Source organism: Giraffa tippelskirchi, chromosome 9 (genome assembly GCF_054371585.1).
Source record: "Giraffa tippelskirchi isolate mGirTip1 chromosome 9, T2T-mGirTip1v1.2.pri, whole genome shotgun sequence".
In the NCBI taxonomy this organism is placed as follows: Eukaryota; Metazoa; Chordata; class Mammalia; order Artiodactyla; family Giraffidae; genus Giraffa; species Giraffa tippelskirchi.
This window is the reverse complement of record NC_137283.1, coordinates 56,041,364-56,065,738: the sequence shown is the minus strand read 5'-3', so window position 1 is coordinate 56,065,738 and position 24,375 is coordinate 56,041,364. Positions and strand designations below refer to the sequence as shown.

Genomic DNA, 24,375 nt, shown 5'->3' with positions numbered 1-24,375 from the left:
GTGGGGGGTGTCTCCACCCCACGGGTGGTGGTGGGCACAGAGCGAGAGAAAGCCCACGAGCCCCGGTTCTGAAGCAGCGGATGGCCGCCAAGCGTCCACCCTGCAGTTTGAACTTCTTTTACCCTTATTACAGGATTTGAGGCAGGTGAGTGGTAACTTTTCAGAACCTGAGGTTTGGCTCCATTTCCACGATGTGTCCCCAGGAGCTGCCTGCCGTCTGCCTGAAGAACAGGTTATTCCTGCAGAAACCAGGCAGTGCTCGACTCCACTCCCAGAAAACAGACTCCACTCCCAGAAAACAGCGCGCTCACCTGCAGGAGGGAGACCAAGCTCTGATGAAGAAAGTGCCAGAGCCAGCAGTTTCCATGACAACCCCCGTGTTTCTCAACAAGAGCCTTCCTGCCAGTTCTTGCGACATGAGTCACACTCCAAAGGGTTTTGTTTGTTTCCCTTGGATAAAACGGACTCTGATTTTTAATGGCTACTGTCAAGATTAAGTAATACCTCCTCAACTAAACAGAAAAATATTCCTCTCTCTGTAACGCTAAGTTCTCAGCCTGCGGGAAAACAAACTCTGATCTTGAATGTAGTCCTGATCTGTATACCCGATTCATGGACCAGACCTGTGGAGCTGTGAGCCACGCCAGTCAGTCCTAAAGGAAATCAACCCTGAAGAGTCATTAGAAGGACTGATGCTGAAGCTCCAAGACTCTGGCCACCTGATGCAAAGAGCCAACTCACTGGATAAGACCCTGATGCTGGGAAAGATTGAAGGCAAAAGAAGGGGGCAATGGAGGATGCGATGGTTGGATGGCATCACCGACTCAATGGACAAGAGTTTGAGCAAGCTCCAGGAGATAGTGAAGGACGGGAGCCTGGCGTGCTGTAGTCCGTGGGGTCACAAAGAGATGACTGAGCGACAACACAACCTGTGTACACATGTGTCACCCAGGTGTTCTTAGCCGATGTAAAATCTGAAAGAAAATGTAGAACCAAGCCTTTTTAGATAAATGCTTTATTTTTTTCTCAAAATGTTATAAAAGTTATTTCTCCTAAATATCTACAGTGTATAGGGCTTTATAAATGTATCCAGTAATGAATAAAGTCTAGTTAAACACTGATCCATTCTTCCTAACTTTTAAGTCGCGCCCTCCTCCAGGGGACCTTCTTGACCCGAGGATCAAACCCGTGTCTCTTTCGTCTGCTGCACTGGCAGGCGGCTTCTTTGCCACCAGTGCCACCTGGGAAGCCTCTTAGTAATGTGTAAGTCTCCTTGTTTTTCCTTATTGTAGCTCTTTGTTCTAGTCCTCTGCCACCCTGAAGTGTTCCTGGCAAAGCAGGGAGCAGTATCACCTGAGGGGGCCTGCGCTGACCCGCTCCGCCTGCATGCAGCGTCAGGAGCCGCCTGGGAACAGCAAAGGGGCCCCCAAGGCTGGGCCTGAGCCCATGTGCAGCGGCTCGAGTGCGGACGCAGGAGGACTCTGCCCGGGAGCAAGGTCTGGGGCACAGCCGAGCCGCCGAGGAGGAGAGTGCTCGCGTCACAGCTTCTCAAACGGGAACAGGTGGGCAGCCGCTTCCTTCTTCTCCCTCCTGGTCCTCCTGGGGTACCTCGGCTTCTCGGCCTCTCGGTTTTGGGGCCAGGAGGCCGCTAGGATCCTGGCTGCTTCCGCTTGAGAGCTGGTTCCCTCCTCCTCGTCTGATGAGAGCCCACCTCCCGTGTCCATGTAGGGAGCAGCCGCCTCACTCTGGGGGGGTGGGCCAGGGTGGGGAAGACAGTGGAAGAAGCGGAGTCAGGAAACCCCGGGTGTGACCCAGAGGACCGCGGGTCCCGGAGCGCGGCCGTGGGACATGGGCTAAGGCCGAGGGACTGCCCACAGGGAGCCGCGACCAACCCAGGAGGTGACTGAGTGGCGCCCTGCACTTATTTCCTGGGTTTTGAACCAGAAAAGTGCCCAAACACTTAGCACTAACACTCAGTGTCGGATGCTCTGAGGGGGCAGCCCTGGAGGCCTTGAGTCTGGAGAGGCAGGGGCGGAAAGCTGGGGTAGGAGGAAGGAGCCTGTGGGAACATGGAGCCAGGGGAGGGGGCGTCAGGGATCTGAGGAGGGAGCAGATGCAGGTGTGGAGCGGTCAGATGCTCCCAGAGCACGTTTCCACGTCTGTGACCCAGTACTGACCGACTACTCCGTGTGGCTGTGCCTGGGGGCATCTGTGCCCCCGACGGGAGCCCTTAGGGGCCGCAGTGCTGCAGAAGGGCCTGAATGAGCCCGGGGGGGTGGGCAGGCCTGGGGGGGGGTGTCGCAGCCCAAGGGGCAGTACGAGGCCAGGAGGTGCAGAAACCTGTCCCCAAGTGGGCTCAGCACCAGGCCCAGCCCACGGCGGGCACACTTGTGCAGACGGGGCAGGGCCCACAGCCTGACTCCGGGACACCTTTCTCGACACAGGACGCAGGGCCAGGGAGACGCAGGTCTGCGGCACCAGAGCAGAGCAGCCTTGAGCTCTGGGCAGAAGCGGCCTGTGGTTCCCGAGCCCTCCCCAGGGTGCATCGTCCTCCGGGGGCCACACTGACCTGGGCCCCGTAGCGAAGCTTCAGCCGCTCCCGGATCAGCAGCCCTTTGACCAGTAGCTTCCAGTTCCCCAGAGCCCGCTTCTCCCTCTTCTGCAGAGGCGGACAGAGAACGGGAGACGCTGAGCACGGCCGTTCAGGAACAGATACGGGGCACGGCGGGTCGGCAGTCGCTCGGCCTATGACTCATGAAGTGACACATGGGAGAGGCACCGAAACCAAACACCTCTCCGTAACTCGTCCCAGCTCTGAGGGTGGGGAGGGCCCTGGACCACAGCAAATCCCTTTAGGAGGCAGGTGTCGGCAGCGAGGCTGAGACCGGGTTCTGAGGGGCAGGCGGGCAGGTCGCTGCCCAGTGCCCGCTGCCCCCAGGGAGGCAGGTGGAGCCAGAAATCGCGCTGGGCCTGGCCCCCCTCTCCTTGCAGCCGTGGTGCGAGGCGGCCTGGGGGGGCAGCCCCACCCTGTGTGCCCCCGGCCCCGCCCGCTCACCTCCTTCTCCTTCTTCTCTATGAGCGCCTGCTCGTTCTCCCAGGCGGTCAGGAGCACGTCTCTGTACTCCTCGCAGACTACGTAGCCGTCGGTTCTGCAGGGTCAGCACATGCGGTCCTTGAGCCCGCGCCCACTCTGGCCTCTCTGCTCCCCGCCGCGGGGGACAGCCGGCCGTCCCTAAGCACTCGGGCCCTGAAGGGCTTCCTGGCTGGCGGTCCACCGTCCCGGCCAGGGCAGCTGGCAGACACCACCCGTGCGGAAGGCGAGGCGGTGGACCCTCCCCTCCTCCACCGCGGGAGCGGGCCAAGGCCATCAGCCAGGAAGCATGCCAATGCTGCTCGGTCACCCTGACCGCCCCCAGGACAGTGTTTAATCTGGCGCCTCAGGGTGCTGGTTTCACTGGCTTTGCCGTCTCTGGATGGAAGCCAGAGGGAAAGAGTGAAAAGGTCGAGGATCGAGGCTAATCCTGCAAACCCAGAGGAAAACCCTGAAAGTAAGAGCCGGGGGCCTCGACCCCATGCGAGCCTCTCGCCTCTTCTCCAGAACCTGCCGCCCCGCCTTGCGGCCTCGGCGGAACACCGCTCACGCACATGGGATGGCAGTAGCCTTTATGGAAATCGAAGCCGGTGACGGCCTGTGCGCAGTCGATGTTCAGCTTCCGGGCCACGCGCTGAAGGTTGGGCAGGTTCAGCTGGACACAGCCGACAGGCATCATGCTGGGCAGGAAGAGGTACACGTTCCCAAACTCGTTCCGGGGGACCTGCGGAGGGAGGCGCCCGGGTCCAGCCAGCCGCAGAGGGAGGTGGCCCGGTCCAGGCCCCCGCGGACGCGGCCCTCCTTACCTTCCCGTCCACAGCCACCGGCGGCTGGTACTCCTCTGTCTGCCACCTGCCAAACAGGCCCAGGTCGTTGTGGTCGTGCAGCTGCGGCTCGGCCTGGCGGGCTCTCCGGGCCCGGTTGGAGAAGCCTTTCACCATCTACACCGGAGGGAGTAGCCACCGTTCACACCACGCGCTCCCAGCACCCTGGGTACTGTTCTCAGTGCAGCCTTTCCAGCAGCCCCGGAGGTGGGCTGCCATCATTAGTATCCCCTCCATCTTAACAGGTGAGCAATCTAGGAGGTGTGAGCAATTCACCCCGTCATGGCCTTAAAGGGCTATGCTGGGTCCCGGGTCCATCCTGAAGGGGAAACGACCCGAGATGTTCCCATGGCCGATGAGCGACAGGCCTGCTTTGGGCCGTGACCAGCTCCTGTGCCTCAATCCCTTCCCACGAACCAGAGGCCCCCTACCCAGCCCAGCTCCCCAGGTCTCAACAACCCAAAGGGCTCCTCCCAGGGATCTCACAGAAGCACCCGTGGCTCACGACTGGCCACTGTCCTCTGCTGGCTGAGCGGGGCCCCGTGTCCCGTCCCAGCCTTGCGGTCTGTGCTGAATTCACGTGTCTCTGGGCAGCTGACTGACCCCGTTAGCACCGAGGGCAGGGCAGGGCCCTGGGGCCGCTATCTCACTAGCTCAGGCCTCGGACAAGTTGCCCTTTCTCAGCTCCTGCTTTCCTGTCTGTAAAATTCATGCGTGATGCCAACTCCAAGCAGAGACCACAGAGAGCTGGTGTGGGCATGTCCTCTCTGCGGCCTCTCCGAACACGCAAGGGACAGATCTGAGCCCCAGGGCCTCAGGCATACCCCGGGGGGTCAGAGGGCTGCTTTCTGGCCTGGCTCTCCTGCGTGCCCAGGAACGCCTGTCTCTCACAGAGTCCTCGGTGCAGACAGATAGCGTGTCCACGCTCTTCCCCTCTGGCTCCCTGGGGCGCATGGCCGCCCTCCGCCCCTCGGCTCTTACCTTGTAGGGCGCTTCTCCAAGCCGCACCACGCGCGCTTGTTTCAGCCACGTGTCCCTGGAGTGCAGGGTGTGAACGCAGTCCCTAAGGAGCCAATAGGAGACAGAGGACTGCTCACACCCACCGGGCCCCGCTGCCTCGCACAGGGCGCCGGGGAGACCCCCGTCAGGCCCACGGCCAACAAGCACCCTGCCGTCTTGTGGGGGCCATGTCCACTCACAGCCCCCAACCCCAACGGCTGCAGGCGGTGCCCCCCTGCCACGGGGAGGTGCCAGCAGCCGGGTCGGGGGCAGAGAGCCCTAGCAGTGCAGGTGAGGCGCGTCCCCCTGCCTTAGGGTTTAGTTGGCTGCTGAACACCAGAAGAGAGAGAGGAACGAGTGTCCAGGCGGCGGCTGGGGCCCCTGACCAGGCAGGGGACAGGGAGCTCCCACACAGACCCTAACCAGAGGGTCGGGGTGACACTGTCACCCACAGGAAGTAGCTCCCAGGCAGGGGACTTGAACCACCTACTCCTGTGCGTTTCCCGAAGTTTCCTCTTTTGTCTTTCTTTTCCCATTTACCAAGAACATCCTCTAGTTTTTGGTCTTGCAGGTCAATGTTTTTAAAAAGTCTCTAATATTTTCTATTACCATTTCTTAAATTTCTTCTGGTTGTTAAGTTTTACTCATGTTATTAAAAACCTTGTTCAGTTTTAACTATATTTTTTGTTCATTTTCCATGTTTATTTCTCCTTCCTCTCTTTGGCAATTTCTCTTTACTGTAGAAAAGATACACATAACATAGAATTTACCACCTGAATCATTTTCAGGTCTATAGCTCAACGGCAATGTTACATAACCATCACCACCATCATCTCCACCACCAACTTCTCATCTTCCCAGGCTGAAACTCTCTACCCGTTAAAATATCCAGTCATTTTAATTTTCACTATGAAATCCTTTATTCCTTCCTTTTATGTGTTTGTTTGACTTCAGTTTTTTGGGGTGTGTGTTTTTTTTTTTTAATTGCCCATATAAACCTTACCTGACCTACTTCTTTTTCCTCCTGTAAGATCAACCTGCCCCCAATCTCCTAATACCTGTGGTTTTAACTTTCAGGCTTTAAGCTCTGTTACACACTCCCCCACGCCCCACCCCTGCAGCTGCACACAGCAGGCACACGCGGTCAAGCTTGTCTCCCGGCCCACGGAAGGCTGCGCACCCCTGGCTGCCCGGCGTCTCCGCACCTGGAGTAGACGGCCTCCCCGCGGCAGTACCCGAGGACGGCGGCCGTCTCGGGGTAGATGGCCTCGTACTTGAGGAGGTGCCTCTTGAGGGCATAGAGAGGGTGGTTCTTATACGTGCCAATGACGGTGGGCAGAGGCTGGTCCAGGTGCTTCGCCTGAAACTGCAAAGGCCAGAGAGACAGTGCCAGGTGTGCTACATGGGTGCTCAGCCGTGTCTGACTCTGCAACTCCATGGACTGTAGCCTGCCAGGGTCCTCTGTCCATGGGCTTCTCCAGGCAAGAATACTGGAGCAGGTTACTGTTTCCTTCTCCAGGGGATCTTCCCAACCCAGGGATCAAACCCACGTCTTCTATATTGCAGGCCAGTTCTTTAACACTGAGCCACTGGGGAAGGCCCAGGTTCGGTGGGGGTGACCCTCAAACAACTCGCTCGGGTAGCAGATGGTAGCATGGGGCTTTCGGGGCCCCAGGGCTGCTGCCCTGTGCTGTGCCCTGGCGCTCTGCTCTACAGACGCAGATGTGTTGAAAGCTCTGCACAGTCTGGCGGCTTTGCAGCTCCTGGCACTGGAAAAGTCACCCCTGCCCTCTGACAGTGCGGCCGGCCCGAGCAGAGCCTTTCTCGGGAGGAGGCCGCACCGTGACACCACGATTCTGTGATGCAGGTTCCGGGGCCCGGCTCCCGCAGAGACCAGGACGACACCCACAGCTTCTCCGTCCGCTTCGACCCACGCCTGTCCTCTCCGCAGCTTCCAGGGCAACCCCACTGCCCTCACCCTCATCCCTCTCTGCGGCTCTCCTGGGCTTGCCCGCAGCGTCTCTTCAAGACCCTGACAGACAGGGAAGACCAGCACATGGGGAGGCAGGGGGGATCCCACGTGGCCAGCTTCTGAGCAAGCCCATGAACTAGGTGAGTCACGACAGGCTCCACACGAACGCCGCAACCCTATCACCTCGGAGCCACACCCTAAGCAAGCTCCCCCGCGCGCCCCGCACCCAACAAGGTGCCTCCTCAGCCCTCCTAGCTCCTCCTGGGAGCTGAGAGTCCAGGGTTGCGGCAGGGATGCTGGGCTGCACGCCTGTGCGCAGCCGCACGCTGAGTTGGGGAGGGGGGAATGGTTACACTGAGTGTTTTTCTCTTTTACTCGGGATGAGTTACCTGACTTATGTCAAGCTCTGCATTTCTAACCAGGCAGTAACTGCAAGTACACAGGCTTTGGAACCAGAGCAACCTGGGTTCCAATACCAAGTCAGCTCATCTCTTGGGGCCTAAATGTGTAGCTGGTGAAATCAAGGCTGCAATTACCCCAGCTTGATTTTAATCACCGGAGCGCCCCAGCTGCTCTGACAGTTAACTGAGCCAACCACCAAACCCCCCAGCGCAGGGCCGACGAGCCTCTGGTCCTCACCTCCTGGTCCTCCCGCTGCTCCCTGTCCACCAGCGGGCTCCGGTAGGGGCGCAGGGTCTCGGCCCACCACGTGGCGTCCACACGGCTCTTGCGGGTTGCCGTCATCCAGGCGGGGTCATACCTCTGTGTGACGTCGCGCACGCAGCCGCCGCCGTCGATGCCCACGACGTAGGTCACGGGCTTGGTGGCGTACTGGTAGCAGGTCAGGGGCTGGCCCACCACGCCGTGCACGCAGTCCACACACACCCACTTCTCCTCGCGTTCCAAGAACACCTCCAGCCACTGGTCCACGCCAGCCGCTCCCTGTCCGCCTGCCTTCCCGCCATCCCCCGACGGCTTCTTGCCTCTCTTCGGCTTACTGCCCGCAGTGCTCGCCGATGCTTCTGCGAAGCCAGGGGGTAGACGGCGGCTTCCCTGCTGGGACCTGGACCTGCTCTTGGACCCCGCCTTCGTCGTCCGAGGGGCGGGGGCCCTCCGCGGCCTCGGCAGGCCAGGCTCAGAATCATCGGACGGGAGGTGGCTGTCCCCGCTGGAAGGCTCAAAGTCAGAGCCGCTGCTGGCTGCGTCACTCCCGCTCTCCTCCTTGTAGGACACCCTGGCGGCTGCCCGCCGCCTCCGGGCCTGCGCGCGCCTCTGGGTCCCCCGCCTCTGCCCCCGAGCCTGGCCTGCGTCCTCCCCGCTGGACGGGGACGCCCCCCGTGGCCTCCTGCCTGCGGCCGCCTTGCCCCCCTTCCCTCTGGCACGGGCCCCACCAGCGCCCTCAGAAGACGTGTCCTCTCCTCGGCTTCCTCCGCTGGGCTTTCCAGGAGCGTGGCTGGAAGCTTCTGAGGAGCCCCCAGGTTCCTCTGTGGATCTTTCCTTGCAAGGTTTCTTTCCCTAAACAGAACAGGAAATTTCTGCTTTTTTCTTTTTTAACTAATGATATGATAAAGATTCTGCCATCTAACAGGGCTAAGTCCCATTGGAGCACCAGCGTACATGAGATGTCCCCAGCTCAGTGACGGGCTGGCTACCCTCCAGCGGGTGTGAGAGAGCGTTCACTAAATTCCACAGCACCCGAGAGAAGCCCACAGTCTGATTCTTCTCATCGTAAAGTGAGCACAGGATGTGGGAACAGACAAACCCGGGTTCAAATTCCACTTCTGCGTCTTCGTTTTATCTGATTTAGATAAATCACGTCACTGCTGAATCTCAGTCTCCTCAGCAGGAGTACCCATCTTGCACATAAGGCACTTTGCAAGCAAAGTCGTGTTATTAAGAATTCAGATTAATTATTATAAACTTGACTTCTGGACCGAATTTCAGACAGTGCCAGCACCCTCAAGGAGCAGTGTTCATCCCCCTTCCTGGATGATGGCGGAGTTCAGAGGCTCCCCATCCTCACCTCACACCGCTGAGGAAGACGAGCACCTCTTTGTTGTACCATCCACAGACCAGAAACCAGAGCACCAAGGAGCACGGCCTGCAGGCCCCTCTGCACACGCAAAGCCCAGGCTGCTAGATTCCCACCCCCGCACCCAGCTTCCCTGCACAGCACCTGAGCCAGACCTGCTCCGAGGAAGCCTGCTCCGTCAAGACTGCCTTTAAAAGTAGTCTAATGAGCAGGTCTGTTAAAGCCTGAGGTAATTTCTCACTCCTCCCTGACCACCCACCCTTTTCTCTGGAAGGCCCGGGAATCTCACCTTTGCTGCTGATAACTTCAGCGGAATTGGCTGCAGAGACAGTACAAGGCGGGTAGGGAGCTGCAGGGCCCGGAGAAGTAGCAAAAATATCTAGAATGAGAAAGAACGTGCTTATCCTTAGAAAAGATATAAGGATTGGAGTGATTCTGTGTGGTGAGTGAACCCTGAAGACTTGGCAAGTCAAAGAAGCCGGACATAGAAGGTCACGGAGTTGTCCCTCAGCGATCTGCAAGGACTGCTGCCAGGACCCGCTTGGGTTCCCGAATCCGTGATGCCCCCCACAGCAGGGTGCAGCAGCCCACCCTCCGTACCCTCGGGTCCCGCCTCTGCGGGCTCCACGCCTGCAGAGAGACGTCCGATCAGCAGTCAGCTGAGTCTGTGAACGCGGAGGTGGCAGACAATGAGCGCTGACTGTACTGTGCTGTCTTTCATGTGAAGGCTCCAAACTACGTAAATCCACAGAGACAGAACACAGGTCGGTGGCTGCCCGCTACCGGGGAGGCGGGAGGCGGGAGAAGGGAGTAACTATGTCGTGGGCACAGGGCTCCCTTCTGGGGCGGCAGACGGCATTTGGGAACAGGCAGTGGTGGTACAGCACTGTGAATGGAACCACTCACTTTTTTTTTTTTTTAATAAAAAACAACTGTTGTTTTTGCTTAATAAAACTGCAGGAAGAAAACGTGTACACAGATACACAGGAACAAAGTCTGGGAGGGCAATACTGAAATACCACTGTTCTCCTCTGCCTAGTGGTTTAACAGCACGATTCCTGGCCAGATATGCAGATGTTTTCGAGCCAAATCGGAAGAGAAAGTAAAGATGCCGGTCATATGGTCTCGAAAGATACAAAATGTCACACAAAAAAAAGATACAAAATGTCTGCGTCTTTCCCGAAACAGAATCTGAGGCTCGGACATAAGTATGTGCATTGACAGGAATCTTCGAATCTGAGGCTCGGACACAAGTATGTGCATTGACAGGAATCTTCGAGGACAAACCATGTCTCTCCCTGTCTCACTGAGATGGAGCTTTACCTGAGGGCATTTTGAGCGTGTGACAAACCGCGTCTGCACAGAAGCTCTTAGCTACGGCTCCTGGACAGAACCCTCCTCGGCACATAGCCATCTGCCAGGTCACTGCCCAACGTGGAAGGTAAGGAAACACCCTCTTAAGGATTTCTGCAGCCAACATTAGGCCTTTTTTTTTTAATGTTTATTTATTATGGCTGCACTCGGTCTTACTTGTGGCATCTGGGATCTAGGTCCCAGACCAGGGATCGAACCCAAGCCCGCTTCACTGGGAGCATGGAGTCTTAGCCACTGCACCACCAGGGAAGTCCCTCCTTGGGACTTTTAAACCCCACTTTGGAATCCTGTAAACAACTGTAGGGCACCGGACCAAAACTGAGTGCTTTACTACTGCAGGATGCCGAGGAGAGACAGCAGAGGGGCAGCTTTTAGCTCTCAGGCTGGTCCCAATCCTGACTCTAATGCTTAGACTGAATGGCCCTAAGGAAGCGATTCCGCTTCTCTGAGCTCCGGTACCTGTTTTTATCTTATGAGAGCTGAGCAAGGAAGTCTATGTAAAATGGCCTGACTGGTACGTGGCGCGTGACTGCCACTGTCGTTGGCTCTCAGACCCATAGCACGGTGCTGCTGGGGCGTGACTCACGTGGACCAGCTCCTCGTCATCTCTTGCCGAGTAAATAGCAAATCTCCGCTCCAGCGTCGTCTGCAGGCCGTCCTGCTCATTGGTCGAGAGGTCCGCGTTCACTGTAAACGTTCCGATGAACCTGGAGAGAAACCAGGAACTTCTCTGTGTCCAGGGCAAAGAGGAACCCTGTCCTCCTTCGGCCAGAATTCACAGGAGGAGCCTCGAGAGGGGCTCAGGAGCCCCCTGGCCATGCTCCTCTTCCCAGCCTGTCTGACCGACTCCTGAAGACCCAGCTCAGACCTTCCCCTTGAGGAGGATCTATGGGACTGACCTGCAACCAGCCTCTGAGACCCAAATCCTGCCCTACGCTCTGCAGGACAGGCCGGAGGGCCCTACCATTTCACCAGGTTGGACAGGTAGGAGACGTCCACATCTCGGGGTGGCACTTTGGTGAAGCGCACTGGGATGATGGAGAGGCCAATGGCTCGCAGGTCTGGCTGGTTGCAGATGCTGTTTCGGTAGAAGCCGTTTGCCAGCAGACACAGCAGGTGAACCTGGGAAGAGGGAAATGGGAAGCCTGAAAACCAGAGGGATTTTGGCTGCCGAATTCAAAGACGTTTGGAGGACAGGAAATACCTGCTGTCATTTCTATATACAAAACAGTAGAGCTCCTAGCACTGCCATTTCCCAAGGCTCTGTCTTTCACCCCGCTCTTCTCTCTAGATGCTCCTTCCCTCAGAGAAACAATCAAGTCTCAAAGCTGCAAAATACAAACTTCCTTTTTCTAAGAGGTCTTGCCTTTTGGAGGTGCATCCTGAAGGATCTGCGGATGAAATGTTACGAAGCCTGGGGTCTAAAGGACCTGACGTCGGCCTCTCGGCCTCTCCCCTCGCTGTCCTCCTCCTGACCTGCCCCGACCCCTCTCCTAAACGAGGCCTTCCTCGGCTACTGAGGCCCACACTGATCTCCCCTCGTTCTGCATCTTGAGTCTCCCTGTTCTGAGGTCTCTGCTGTTCCGTCTGTGAGACAGAAGGTCCTGAATGGTAGGAGACAAGCTTCATGCAAGTCTCTCTCCCCGCAACGCCAGGCTCCTTACGAAGCCTCAGTGTGTCCAGTAAGTGCCAGCTGAAGTCAGGAGCCACCGCGCCTCCAGTTGAGTCAGACCCAGTGTTACTGAACAGCTGAGTGAAGGGAGGGGAAGGGAGTGCTGAGCTGACGCCTTACGCGTCCTCCCCACTCACGCCTCAGGCCCCCTCCCAGGCAGACGCCGTTATCACCCCTTTATCACCCCCACTTCCCTTCAGGAGAGTCGGAGGCGTGGCTGACGCCAGTGCCCCGCACGCCACCCTCCTCATCGGAGAGGGTCCGTCCGCCCCTCCGGCCCGGCCGTACCTTGTGCGTGTCCTCGTGGACTTCCTTATTGAAACGTTTCATCATCCTCCGAAGATACGTCTCAAACTCCATTTTGATCTTTTCACTGCAACGCACATTGAAAAATCCCAAAGTGGAGGGGGAAGCCTGACCCCACTCGCCCATCCCCGTCGATGCCTTTCGGGGGCAATGACTCAGGCCGTGCTACCCAGCAGACTTGCCACTGGCCGGTCCTACCCTCCTCACCTGCAAACCTTGGCCCAGGACATTCCCTCCCCTGACCCGCACCTGCCACGCCTCCCGAGCGGGTGCCCCAGGACGTCCCTTCTGACCACCCCCAGCTGTCCCACCTCCTGGGGCCCCACTGCCTTGACGTGAGGTCAGCACACGGCGCTTGTTAGTACAATGCTGTTCTGCTGTAAAATCCCTCTTGTCTCTGTCCCAAGCCCCTTTAAGAAAATCTCTTGAACGACTTCTCATATCTCCCTCCTTGACGCCTGATAAAGTGCCCATCGCTGGTCCCATTGGGGCCAGTTAACTACCAGGAGATGCGCTGCGTGCGGCCAGGCTACCAGGGGCTGCAGAGGGACCGGGGACCCCAGAAGGACTGCCGCAGGCCCCACAGCAATGCCGCAGGACGCAAGCCAGAGGGTCGGGTCAGCTTGACAGACACAGATTGGGGCTCCTCCACTCACAGCGGAAACATTCCTTAGCCTCTGAGTCTCCGGGCCCTCATTCACACACTGTGCTGAAGAGTCAGTATGGTAACAGGCGACCTGCAGAGTCCTTGGCACGTCTGAGCTCGCCTGGACACAAAGGTTTTGCCTTCTAGTCCTCAAGGTGAGCCCAGGGCTCTCTCGCCTACGGCTCCTGACAACCTAGACACTCAGCCCGCGTCTCCTATGTGTTTTTCAAAAGCTTTCATGGGGAGCAGCTGCCGATGGTGAGATGTGATGGAAATCTAGAAGCAAGTGCTTAATCGTACCTTCTTTCTCTGGCCTTCACCTGCTCCGGTGTCTCAATCTCTATCTCCACTGGCTTCACGGGCAGAGCAGATGCGGAGAAGGCTGTGCTTTCCCCCACGTCACCCGGCACGGGCTCACTAACTTCTAGCAACAGTAATTTTTTAAATCAATGATAACAATTATTGTTATAAGAGGCAGTGTACTGAACAACAATGAGGTTCTGCTGGGGTGGAGGAAGTGAGGCAGGAAACCGTCGAGACCCCTGCTGTGAGTTCCTAAGAGAGGCCCTGAGCGCTCACGTCTAAGGGTCCCATTAGCCTGCACGAGCGCCCAGAGCAGCAGCCCTGGGGGAAAGCCCCTCAGACACAGGGACAGGGAGGTGAGTTAGACACAGGCTCCTGGTGCCGTGGGGCCGATGCTCGGGAGCAGGGTCCTGCTCTCCGCATTGCTATAGTAAAGCTCCCCACAGTTGGCTTTGTAGGGGCATGACTTCCAGACGCGACTGTAAACGTGCACATGGCAAGGCATGCATCTTTTTCATCTCCTTCTCTGCTACGCTGCTTGTAAACACTGGCTGAAATTAACTCTGCTGAACTGGATGTGACGGTGAACTTCATTAGCTAAGGTCCTTTCAAAGCGGCTCTGGGCCTAGAAGCAATGACCACCACCGGTGTTGAGACCCTGGTTTCTGTGTGCCAATTCCAGCTCTGCCGCAATGTGGGTGCAGGGAGACCCTGGAACGTCTTACTGTGCCAAAGAACAAAAACATTCTCAGAAACTACTGAGGCCACGTCAGACACCACGGCGTGGCTACTTAAAGGGGCTCCTGCTCGCCAAATGTGGGGGCAATCTGAAGGTCAAAAGGATACAGAGAATAACTGCTGACATAGTTGAATTTTTACACCCACAGTGATACCCAAGCTAAATGACTAAATAAAAACAGTCCTTAAAGGGGAGACCTCTGCTTTACAGATCAAAGTCAGCTAATAATTATACGTGAAATGACAATCAAAATATTGCCACTTTGCAATGCTCACTATAACAATCTTTGATTCAGTCAAGATCACACCAATACCATTAAGTAGAAAGTGGGGCACAGGATATTCACAGAGAATCAGATGGAAAATCTACCTTTACACTGGCACAGTCAGGCAGTACCACAGACACGGTGGAGCTTAGCATCACCAGCAGGACCAGCTGCCATCAGGTGCCCCTTAGTGGATGCACCACAAAGTATAGAGCTCAATGATAATATTGAGTATTGCCATTGGCAGTATTCCTGCCAAAGAACGTTTACTCTAAAGGCAACCAAGTCTTTGGACTCACAGTTCATAGGACATGCAGGGTGGCATTCAAACAAACTAACCACCATTACAAACCAGAACATGAGACATTCTACAGAACAAGAGGCCAGGAATCTGCCAAAATGAAAAAAAAAAGACAGTGCTATGAATTGACGCAAACTTCAGGAGACGGTGGCGGACAGGAGAACCTGGCGTGCTGCTGTCTGTGGGGTCACAAAGAGTCGGACATGACTTAATGACTGAAAAACAATGAAAAGCAAAAAAAAAAAAGAAAAAGAAGGTGGTGGGTGGAGTCTCTGCTCTAGATTAGAGAGACCAAATACCTTGATTAGATCCTGCACTGGGGGGGGGGGGGAAAGACAAGAAAAAAAGGCAGCTATAATGGATCATCTCACAGTAATCAGGGCCTTAATGAGGTGATGACAATATTTCATCAGGTAGGACAATGCCTTACTCTCAGGAGATAAATGCTGAAGTATTTATGCGTGAAGAGTCAGGATGTCTGTGACTTACTTTCACGTAGTCCCACAAGCAGAGTTACAGAAAGAGAGACGTGTTCAGTATAGCACAATGGTCTGGTCAGGGCATCTAGGCGAAGAGAGCCTGGACTCCAGGCTGCATTTCTTTGCAGGTTTGAACATTTTCAAAAGGAAAAGCCATGCTAGGTACAAGGGTTCAAAGCTGGTTACCCTGGCCGCTGTTTACTGTGAGTACAGGATGCGCCAGGCCCGTCACACTTGCCCACAACCACCTGGCTTACAGGGACTGCGCAGTGTTTACCGACTGTCCGGAAAAAAAGCTCAGCTTGTACCACTGGACGCCCTCACCCACGGGGCTGCACGAGGGGCAAAGCTGGACCCGAGGCGCGCGTGAGCATGCATCTCTATCTCGCTGAGTGCCTCCAGAGGAAGAGAAGGCACGGCCCTCTGGGGTGCCCTGGTCGTGAACTGTGCCTTACATCAAAACAAGTCCCTACTGTGACCGTATCTTTGTCTTCCTAGTTTTCCAGGAAAAGGACAGGACTGCAGTGACATGACTCCAAACAGAACCAAGCAGGAGAACAGGATGAACCCGTTCTGAGAGCAGAGGGGGTCACTTACCTTCCACTTCCTCCCAGTCCTCCTCACTGTCTTCCTCGTCCTCCCCCTGGCAGCCGCCTTTGTCCGCAGCGGCCTCTCTTTCTGGGGGCTGGCCCTTCCTTCGGGCGCTTGGTGAGTCCCTGCGCAGAGATCACAGAGGAAGGGGAAGAAAGCTCGCACGTCCCGGTGCTATGTGGAAGCTAAGCTCCCCTTTCAAGGCTCCTTCTGTTTATTGTGACTCTGCTGCCGTTAGCTGAAGATGGTTTGGGAGCTCTTGAGGCTCACGCCCTCCATTAGCCCGAGTCTCGGGTTCCCACCAGGATGGGCTCTGATCAGGGGTCTAATACTAGATGTTTCTTTGGAAGAGGAGGAGCGTGATGAACCCGCACCCCGAGGCTGTGTGAAGGGAAACAGCTGTCTGCAAACAGACGGGAAAGGGAAACGAGACCACGAAGAGAATGCAGGTCCCAGAAGGAAAAGCTGTGATGTCTGTGCGCACGTGTGCAGCCAGACACCAGCAAGAAAGAGGGAAGGATTCACACTTGCTGATCTGAGAGGTAAGATGAAAGGTGACTGAGGCTGGTAGAATTTAACTCCTAGGTACGTGGGGGTGTGTCGTAAGGAACACAGGCGGCTGGAGGGGAGGCACAGAACTGTGTAGACATGCAGCTGGCTACACACTGGCTCAGGACTCAGGGGTTGGTCACCTGCGATGTATTAATATTTCTGCAAATTCACACATAAAACATCTTTAGAGACCCGAGTTACTTTTAGCTTTTGTAAGAGTTGACACATGGTGTCCAGTGAGACTATTACCCAAAATTTTAGCACAGATACTTAAATTAACAAGCTTCAGACTTCAGCTCTAAAAAGACAAGACACTCCCTTTTTAGCCTGCCGCTTCCTTTCAAAAGCACAGAAACAAAAATATCCCCTTAAGAGAACATGTGGGAGAAATGTCACTTCCCAGCCTAGAGGCAAAAAGGGGAGCCGGGCCTTCCCTGGCAGCATCCTGGCTGATCTGTACGTGGATTTCTCTGTAGAAAGAATCCAGCAGGTGGGAGCGGGAAGCTCAAAGCTCAGTGGTGTTCCAAGGAAGAGTCTTAGGGAAGAGGAGGTAGTGAATGACGGTGGTGAGGCCACGTGCCTCCCGTGCTCCTTCCCACAGCTGCCCTGTCCTGGGCTACCTCCCGAGCCAGGACTGGGGGCTGCTGGGAGAGCCAACACTGAGAGTGAGGCTTATCTTTGACGTGAAGCAGGAACTGCGGCCTCTCTGTTGGTCCTCTTCCCCGCACCCCCCACTCCCTCCTGCAACATTCCCCGGAGGCAGATGACCAAGTGGTCACGAGGTTTACATGCATTGTTCACCACATTATCAATATATTCAGTCACTGTAAGAGGCCCTGCCCTAGATGCCACGGGGCATACAGGGATGAGCCGGCATGGTTCCAGCTGTCTGAGAGCTCACAGGGGTGTGCAGCATGGACACAAGTAAGTGTAACAGCCGTCTGCGCACTCACAGGAGTGCATGGCGGAGACACAAGTAAGTGTAACAGCCGTCTGTGCACTCACAGGAGGGTTTGATGGAAACACAAGGAAGTGTTAACAGCCATCTGAGAGCTCACAGGGGTGTGTGGCATGGACACAAGCAAGTGTAACACAAGGCAGGTGAGTTACACTCTTAAGAGATGCAACAAGAAGCCAGAGGGGGAGAGGGGGAGGAATCAGTTGGGACCGAGGGGCAGACGAGTTCTGCTCTGCATCGTCAAGGTGGCAGAAGGCTTCTGGGCTGCAGGCAGACCGTGAGCACGTGTCGAGTGAAGGGGGGCATCCAGCTGGGCAGGAGCGGAGCGAACCCGAGGGGAGCAGGACGTCCTGGCTGGGACGTTGGGGAAACGCCTCGTTTACATAGTGTCTGTGTGGTAGAAACAGCACTGGGCCAGGAGCTGAAGACCTGGGTCTCATCCTGGTCTCTGCTACCATCTAGCTGTGTAGCCACGAATAACTCACTTTCTGCAAGCTGTGGTCCTCATCTGCAGAGGCTGCGAGGTCAACTATACAGTCAGCACCACTCTTCCAGGCTTACCAGTGGCCCGAGCGCTACCTAGGCTGTTTAAAGATCCCACCTTTTCCACAGACCCCAGGGACGAGCAACAAGAGCAGGTTTTCTTAGTCGTACTTCCCTGATGGGAACAACCAAGGCCTGGCCGAGGCGTTTTCCGCCATCTCACCTGAAATCTTCCCCATCGCCGAGGGCTTCGTCCTTTATAACCTGCGGCTCTTCAGATTTCACCGACACCTTGGCCACTTTCCTTCTCCCTGGACCGTCTGCTGAGCCCCCAGGATCACCGCAGCCCCTCTTCCTCTTTCCTCGGGAAACTTTTGTGGGAGGGCTCTTCTTTAGCGGCTTCTCATCTTCGAAGACATCTAGATGACCACACGGAACATGAGAGGAGGGGCATAGGAAAAGCGGAGACACTGCAGGTTCGTGGGCAGGGTCACAGAAGTCCTCTCTGGGAACCTCTCTCCAGACGTCCATCACCATCCTATGTTTGGTCAACAACCAGCGTTCAGCCCCTTCCACCTCCAGCTGGTCTACACAGTACACACTTCCTTCATCAGTTACTCTGTTCTACCTCCTAAGGCTATAGAGACACCAGCACACGACCCATAAAACCTAACTGCAAACCTTAAATTTTAGCTAATATCCAGCAAGGAAAACACATCAATCCATTAATTAACACCTTGCTTATTACTACCTGCTGAGACTAATTATTTTAGAGATAATCCACTCCTACTAAGTGAAAAGCTTCAAGTTTATAAACATGTCTGAGTGTGAACGACAGGGAAGCCTGGCATGCTGCAGTCCATGGGGTGGCAAAGAGACATGAGTGAATGATTGCACGACAATGATTTCCCCTAATCTAAGCTTCTGCCGTCTTTTAAAACCAAACGCTACTCAAAACACATACTTTATGAAATCTATCCAATCTAACCCAAATGTCACTCATACAAGCTTGCGTGTATGCTAAGTCATTTCAGTCATGTCCAACTCTGTGCAACCCCATGGACTATAGCTTGCCAGGCTCCTCTGTCCATGGCATCTTCCGAACAAGAATACTGGAGCAGGTTGCCATGGCCTCCTCCAGGGGATCTTCCTGACCCAGAGATCGAACCTCTGTCTCTTACATCTCCTGTCTTGGCAGGTGGGCTCTTTACCACTAGCACCACCTGGGAAGCCCCTCGGCAAGCTTAGGGTTGGAATAAGTCAGCAGTAATTGAAAAACAACTTTATTTTAATAACTAACCATTATTAATAATTAATAAATAAAATAATAAACAAAATTTTGTTAAAAGGAAATATAAAAAATGCATACACTATTCATTTTAGTTCAACTAGGGTATCTAAAAGCATGGTCTCTTAACATATAACTATATTACATATGTTGTATTAATACAACAGGGGAAAATATTTTCCTATTACAAATATAGTCCCACAAATTATCTTAAATCTGAAATAAATCATCTTCTTTTTTCCTCTGCACAACTCTGCTTCAATTAATATTGGAAAACAAAAATACTCTAACCTTTATTGAGGTTCCAAAAGGAGCTGCGATATTAACCTAAAATATCAAATTAATTCACTCCTTTCATTTATGGTTTGTACTGCTAACTCCCTGGATACGTATTTTAAGTCCCCAAGAATACAATTTTGCATGGAAGAAAAAGACTGTCCCTTTTGAGCTAAAAAAAAAAAAAAAAATCATAACTAAATTTTAATAAATTTCACCTTATAGCAGCATTTGTTTTAATGCTGGCTAAAATCACTGATTCAGTTCTGTTTCTTCAGATTTCTTATTTCAAGGCCAAAAGTTTTATTTATGACCTGACAATTTGGTAGGGCATACTGAAAACCAGGATTTCTAGATCTTACAGTTACAGTGGTTTTTAGCCCTCTGTTAATAAGATGCTAAATAGTTTACTAATCTAAAGATGCAGGTGGGAAGTTGCTTCAGAAGTACTGTTTCTTCCTCTCTAAACTTACTTGGTTGGTTAAAAGGTAGAGGCATGCATTTCTGTGCTTTGAATAGAAAAATAGAGGAGTTAAAAGTGAGAACAAGGGAAACAAACTGTGAATCAAAAGAAAGTTCATAGTGTCATCATTCATAGTATCCAAAATTTTAAAAATCTGAATGCCCATCCACTAAATGGACATTAATTAAATCATTAATTATGGTATAGTCACACAATGATATATAATTCAGTTATCTTTTAGGACAAAGGAAAAAGATATATGATAAAATGCTAAGAATGCAAAGCTGTTTATATAGTTTCTACTACACAAAAAGGCACAAACTAGAAGAAAATATAGTCTTATTCAGTGGTGGCGGTTTCTGGATGGTAGACACATGGATAACATTTTTTTCCCTTTATTCTTTCTTTGTGTGTGTTTTGTGTGTGCACCAGAGTATCAAGGGGCTATTATCTAGATATTCCATGCAAATGGAAGCTAAAATATAGCTCAGACAGCAATAATCATATCAGACAAGATAGACTATAAAACAAAGTCTGCAATAATACACAAAGACATTATATAATGATAAAGGGGCCAATACAAGAAGATGATATCATTTATAAACATATATGTATCTAACATAGGAGCACCTGAATATATACAGAAAATATTAACAGAAACAAAGGAAGATAATACAGTAATAATTGTAGGCGACTTCAACGCCCCCTTACATCAATGGACAGATCATTCGGACAGAAAATCAATACGGTAACAGTGACCTTAAATGACACATTGGACCAGATGAACTTAATAGATAACTTCAAGATACTGTGTCCAAAACAGCAGAATACACAGTCTTTTCAAGTGCACATAGAACATTTTCCAGCACAGATCACATGCAAGCCACAAAACAAGTCCCAACAAATTCAAGACTGAAAATGTATTAAGTATCTTTTCCAATGACAACAGTATGAAACTAGAAATCAATTACAGGAGAAAAATGAAACACAAACACACGGAGACTAAATCGGATGCTACAAAAAACAACCAACCAATGGATGACTCATGATACTGTAGAGAAAATCAGAAAATACCTTAAGACAGTGAAAATAAAAAACACAATTTTACAAAATCTACAGCACACAGCGAAAGCAGTTTTAAGAGGAAAGCTTATAACAATACAGGCCCACCTCAAGAAACAGGAAAAGTCGCAAACAACCTAACCTACCATCTAAAGAAATCAGAAATATCAGTCATAAAAGAGAAATCTTGCCATCTGCAACAACATGGAGGATATTATGCTTGGTGAAATAAGAGAAAGACAAATACCATGTTTTCCCTTATATACAGAATCTAAAAAATAAAACAAATGAACAAATAAAACAAAAACACTCACAGATACAGAGAACAAATAAGTGGCTACCAGTGGGGAAAGGCGTAGGGGGAGAGACAAGATAGGGGAAGAGGATTAAGAGGTACAAAGTGGTAGGTATAAAATCAGTAAATTACAAGGATGTAATGCACAGCGCAGGGATATGGTCAATACTTTGTAGTAACTTTTTATGGAGTATTAAGTGTGAAAGTGTTAGTCGCTCAGTCATGTCTGATTTGTGACCCCATGGACTATAGCCTGTCAGGCTTCTCTGTCCATAGAATTCTCCAGGCAAGAATACTGGAGTGGGTGGCCATTCCATTCTCCAGGAGATCTTCCTGACCCAGGGATTGAACCGAGGTCTCCTGCATTGCAGGCGAATTCTTTACTGTTTGAGCCACCAGGGGAGCCCCTATATGGAATATAATCCAATATCCAATACCAAATCACTGTTGTACATCTGAACTAATGCATAATAAGCCAACTATAATTTTAAAAAAGGCCATTTTCCAAGACTCTCCAAGATCTAGAGCTGTCTGCTACAGTCAGCCCTCTGTTCTGTATCCCCTGGTTCCAAATCTGTGAATTTAACCAACCTTGGATTGAACTTTGCTTGAATCCACAGATGTGCAACCTGTGGAGGGCCGACTGTACTACACTGTTACATAACCTGGTTATTTCAGCAGGGCATGAATTAACCACGGGGCTTGCTCGGCCAGCTACTAATTTAACGACAACCAAAAAACCCCACCTGCTTAGAACTGCCGGCAGCACCTCAGAGCACTAAGAATAAAATACAAACTCCTGAGTCTGGTCTCCAACCTAAGGTTCCTACTTACTTCTCTCACCTCAATTCTAAAACATTCCTTTCTAAGAGTTTTAAACTTACTGATTCCTCTGCCCAGAGCTCTCTTTGCCCACATCCTACAAAAGCCCCCTTCATTACAGCCAGTAATTGGCTGAAAGCACCATGTCCTCGGACAGGACTTCTCGACCACTGATTCTGACTGCTGCTTTTTCCCTGTGCCCATGTCAGTTTTATTACAGAGACCTACTCTGCCTTCTTCATAGCTCCTAATACCATGGGAATTTGTTTTTTAACTTATTTGTCCTACCTCCGCTTCCCCACAGATTACAAGCATCATGAGAGCAGAACCTTGCCTGTCCTGTTCACTGCTACCCTTCCAGTGCCTATAGCTGGGCCTGAAAATAGCCAGGTGCTCAGTAAGTATCTGCTGAAGGAGTTAATGAGGAAGGAGTAAATCGATGAAGGAATGTTGAGATTCAGTATGTAGAAACTAGAGGGGCCCTAATAGAAACAAAGATATAATGGGAAGACAAATAGTTGGCTGTTGAAAGCAGCCAAGGGTCACTTATTTGCATGCACTGTGGTGCTGTTATACGCTACAGTGACAAGTCACCAAATCAATTTCAGCTGCAGCCAAAACCACAGCCAAACTGTTCCTCCACCAACCACAGCAAAGACAACAGCTCTTCCCGGAAGCTGCCTTGGAAACTTACCATAGCTCCACTGGCTCGCACAGTGCGAGTGAGGCTTGAGTGCACCCCTTGCCTACGCATAGTTTGAATGATATGAGTTAGTCCATCTGATCACCTCACCCGGACCAGACCTGGAGCCTTATGTGCTACCTCACTGAAAACTCACAACCACCCTGCAGAATCACAGAATTACCCAATCTAGTGTCATAGGGGGCCTTACTGGTGATTTGGTCCAATCGTCTACTCAGTTATATGAGGTACCGCAGAAATTCCTCCTACTGCATGCATTATACAGTTATTTATACTATTTATTGAGCACTTAGTATATGCAGGGAAGTGGAGAGGACAAGATGAGATACAGCAAAAAATAAGATGTTTTCATAAGCTTACCTGGTTAAGACAGGTCAAAAAGGAAGCAAATAAATTACCAAGATCCTCTGTGATGAGGTGTACCTGGGAAAGACCACCTTAGGCAAGACACTCAAGGAGTGCCTGGGTTGAGACCAGAAGGAATAGAAGGCAGCCATGGCAAAAGCCACGAAGAACATTCGAGGGAGAAGGGACCATCAAAGGCAAAGGCTCAGGTGAGAAATAACGTGGAGTGCCTGAGGAACCAAAAGGAGGCCAACAGGGAGATTATCTGGGGAAGAGAGCAGCAGCAGACAACACAAGCAGTAGCAGCAGCGAAATCATGTAGGGCCTTGCAGGCTATGTGAGGAATCTAGATCTTATGCCAAGAGCAATGGGAAGCCAGAGCGTTTGAAGTAGGAGCGTGGCAAGACCTCATTTATTTTTTTCCTTGAGATCACTCGCTGCCGCATGGAGAACTCTTGCGAGTAGATGAAAGGAAGTACAGAGACCAGTAAACAGATGACTGCAGTCCTTCATCTGAAAAGTGAAGGTGGCTCGGACAGGGGGTGTGGCCAGGAAAATAAACAGAAGTGGAGAGATCTGAGAGGGTTCTGAGGTTGAACTGACAGAACCTGCTGAAGGATTGGAGGTGTGCAGTGTAAAGAAAAGGGGTTTGTTCTAACAAGTGATGAAGGGATCAATGAGATGGGGTAAGTGCGCAAGGGGCAGGTTTATTTAGTTTGCCCAGGACAAATATAAGAAACCTATTCGATATGCACGTGAGAAGTCGGCTGGGATCCGAAATCTGGGGCTCTAGGGTGGGATTTAGCTGAAGGTACCGTTAAGGAAGCCTGGCTTGCTTTAGGCCATGGGGTCGCAAAGTGTCGGGCACGACGTAGCGACTGTACAACTACTATTCAGGAGATCAGCACACTCCCGCACTCTTAAGTACGGGTCCGCTGGTCCCGTGGGGGCACAAAACAAGTGCCCTTTTGACTATTCACCCTCTGCATCTGCCAGGAGACCGGACTTGACCCTGCGGGCGGCAGGGCGCAGGAAGAGACCGCGCAGGCGAGCTCGCGGTCCGGCCAGGATCGGCGGAACCGCTCAGGGCGCAGCGACGTCTGGGTGGCCCGGGGCGGGCGCACGCCGCCTGCCTCCCGCGGTCACCCGGACGCGGTCTCCTCCGCGCAGGTGGGAGCAGGATTGCCTTCCCGCACCCGCGGGAGGCCGGCCTCGCCCTCCCCGCGCCCGGCCTGCCTCCTGCCCTCCTCCAGCCTCTCCCCGCCAAGCCCGGCTCGGCCTCGCTCTCACCCGCCTCCTCCTCCTCGCGCCGGGCTTTGGTCTCGCCCTTGGCCGTCTGGCCGCGGGGACCCCGGCCAGCCGTGCGTTTCCGAGCCATCTCTGCCCGGGCAAGACTCGCCTGGCAAGGGAAGCACCGCGCCGGCGCCGGACGCTCCCCGCGAGCTGACTGCGCCCCGAGGCGGGGCGAGCGCTGCCCCGCCCTCTCGCAGAGGCCACACCCCCACCCCGTGCTCCCGATGAAGCTCCGCCCTAG

The 24,375-nt window shown here is 53.1% G+C and overlaps 1 protein-coding gene across 5 annotated transcripts; it reads right to left on the bottom strand.

The window, feature by feature from the left end:
- Positions 1–999: 999 nt before the first annotated feature.
- XPC (XPC complex subunit, DNA damage recognition and repair factor) lies at positions 1,000–24,297 on the bottom strand. Of its 5 annotated transcripts, none has more exons than XM_081530732.1 (16): positions 24,132–24,297; positions 17,811–18,006; positions 15,601–15,719; positions 13,217–13,340; positions 12,253–12,337; positions 11,257–11,414; positions 10,879–10,999; positions 9,208–9,297; positions 7,526–8,401; positions 6,120–6,280; positions 4,897–4,978; positions 3,898–4,032; positions 3,646–3,815; positions 3,056–3,149; positions 2,570–2,659; positions 1,000–1,745 (listed from the first exon to the last, which is right to left on the bottom strand). In XM_081530732.1, the coding sequence occupies exons 1-16, from the start codon at positions 24,217–24,219 to the stop codon at positions 1,539–1,541; spliced, it is 2,796 nt and encodes a 931-aa protein (XP_081386858.1). In that variant the 5' UTR covers positions 24,220–24,297; the 3' UTR covers positions 1,000–1,538. The 5 variants fall into 5 exon arrangements, with proteins under 5 accessions (XP_081386858.1, XP_081386861.1, XP_081386860.1 ...); XM_081530735.1 differs by having other exon boundaries at positions 7,772–8,401; XM_081530734.1 differs by having other exon boundaries at positions 13,217–13,236; positions 15,608–15,719.
- Positions 24,298–24,375: the final 78 nt, after the last annotated feature.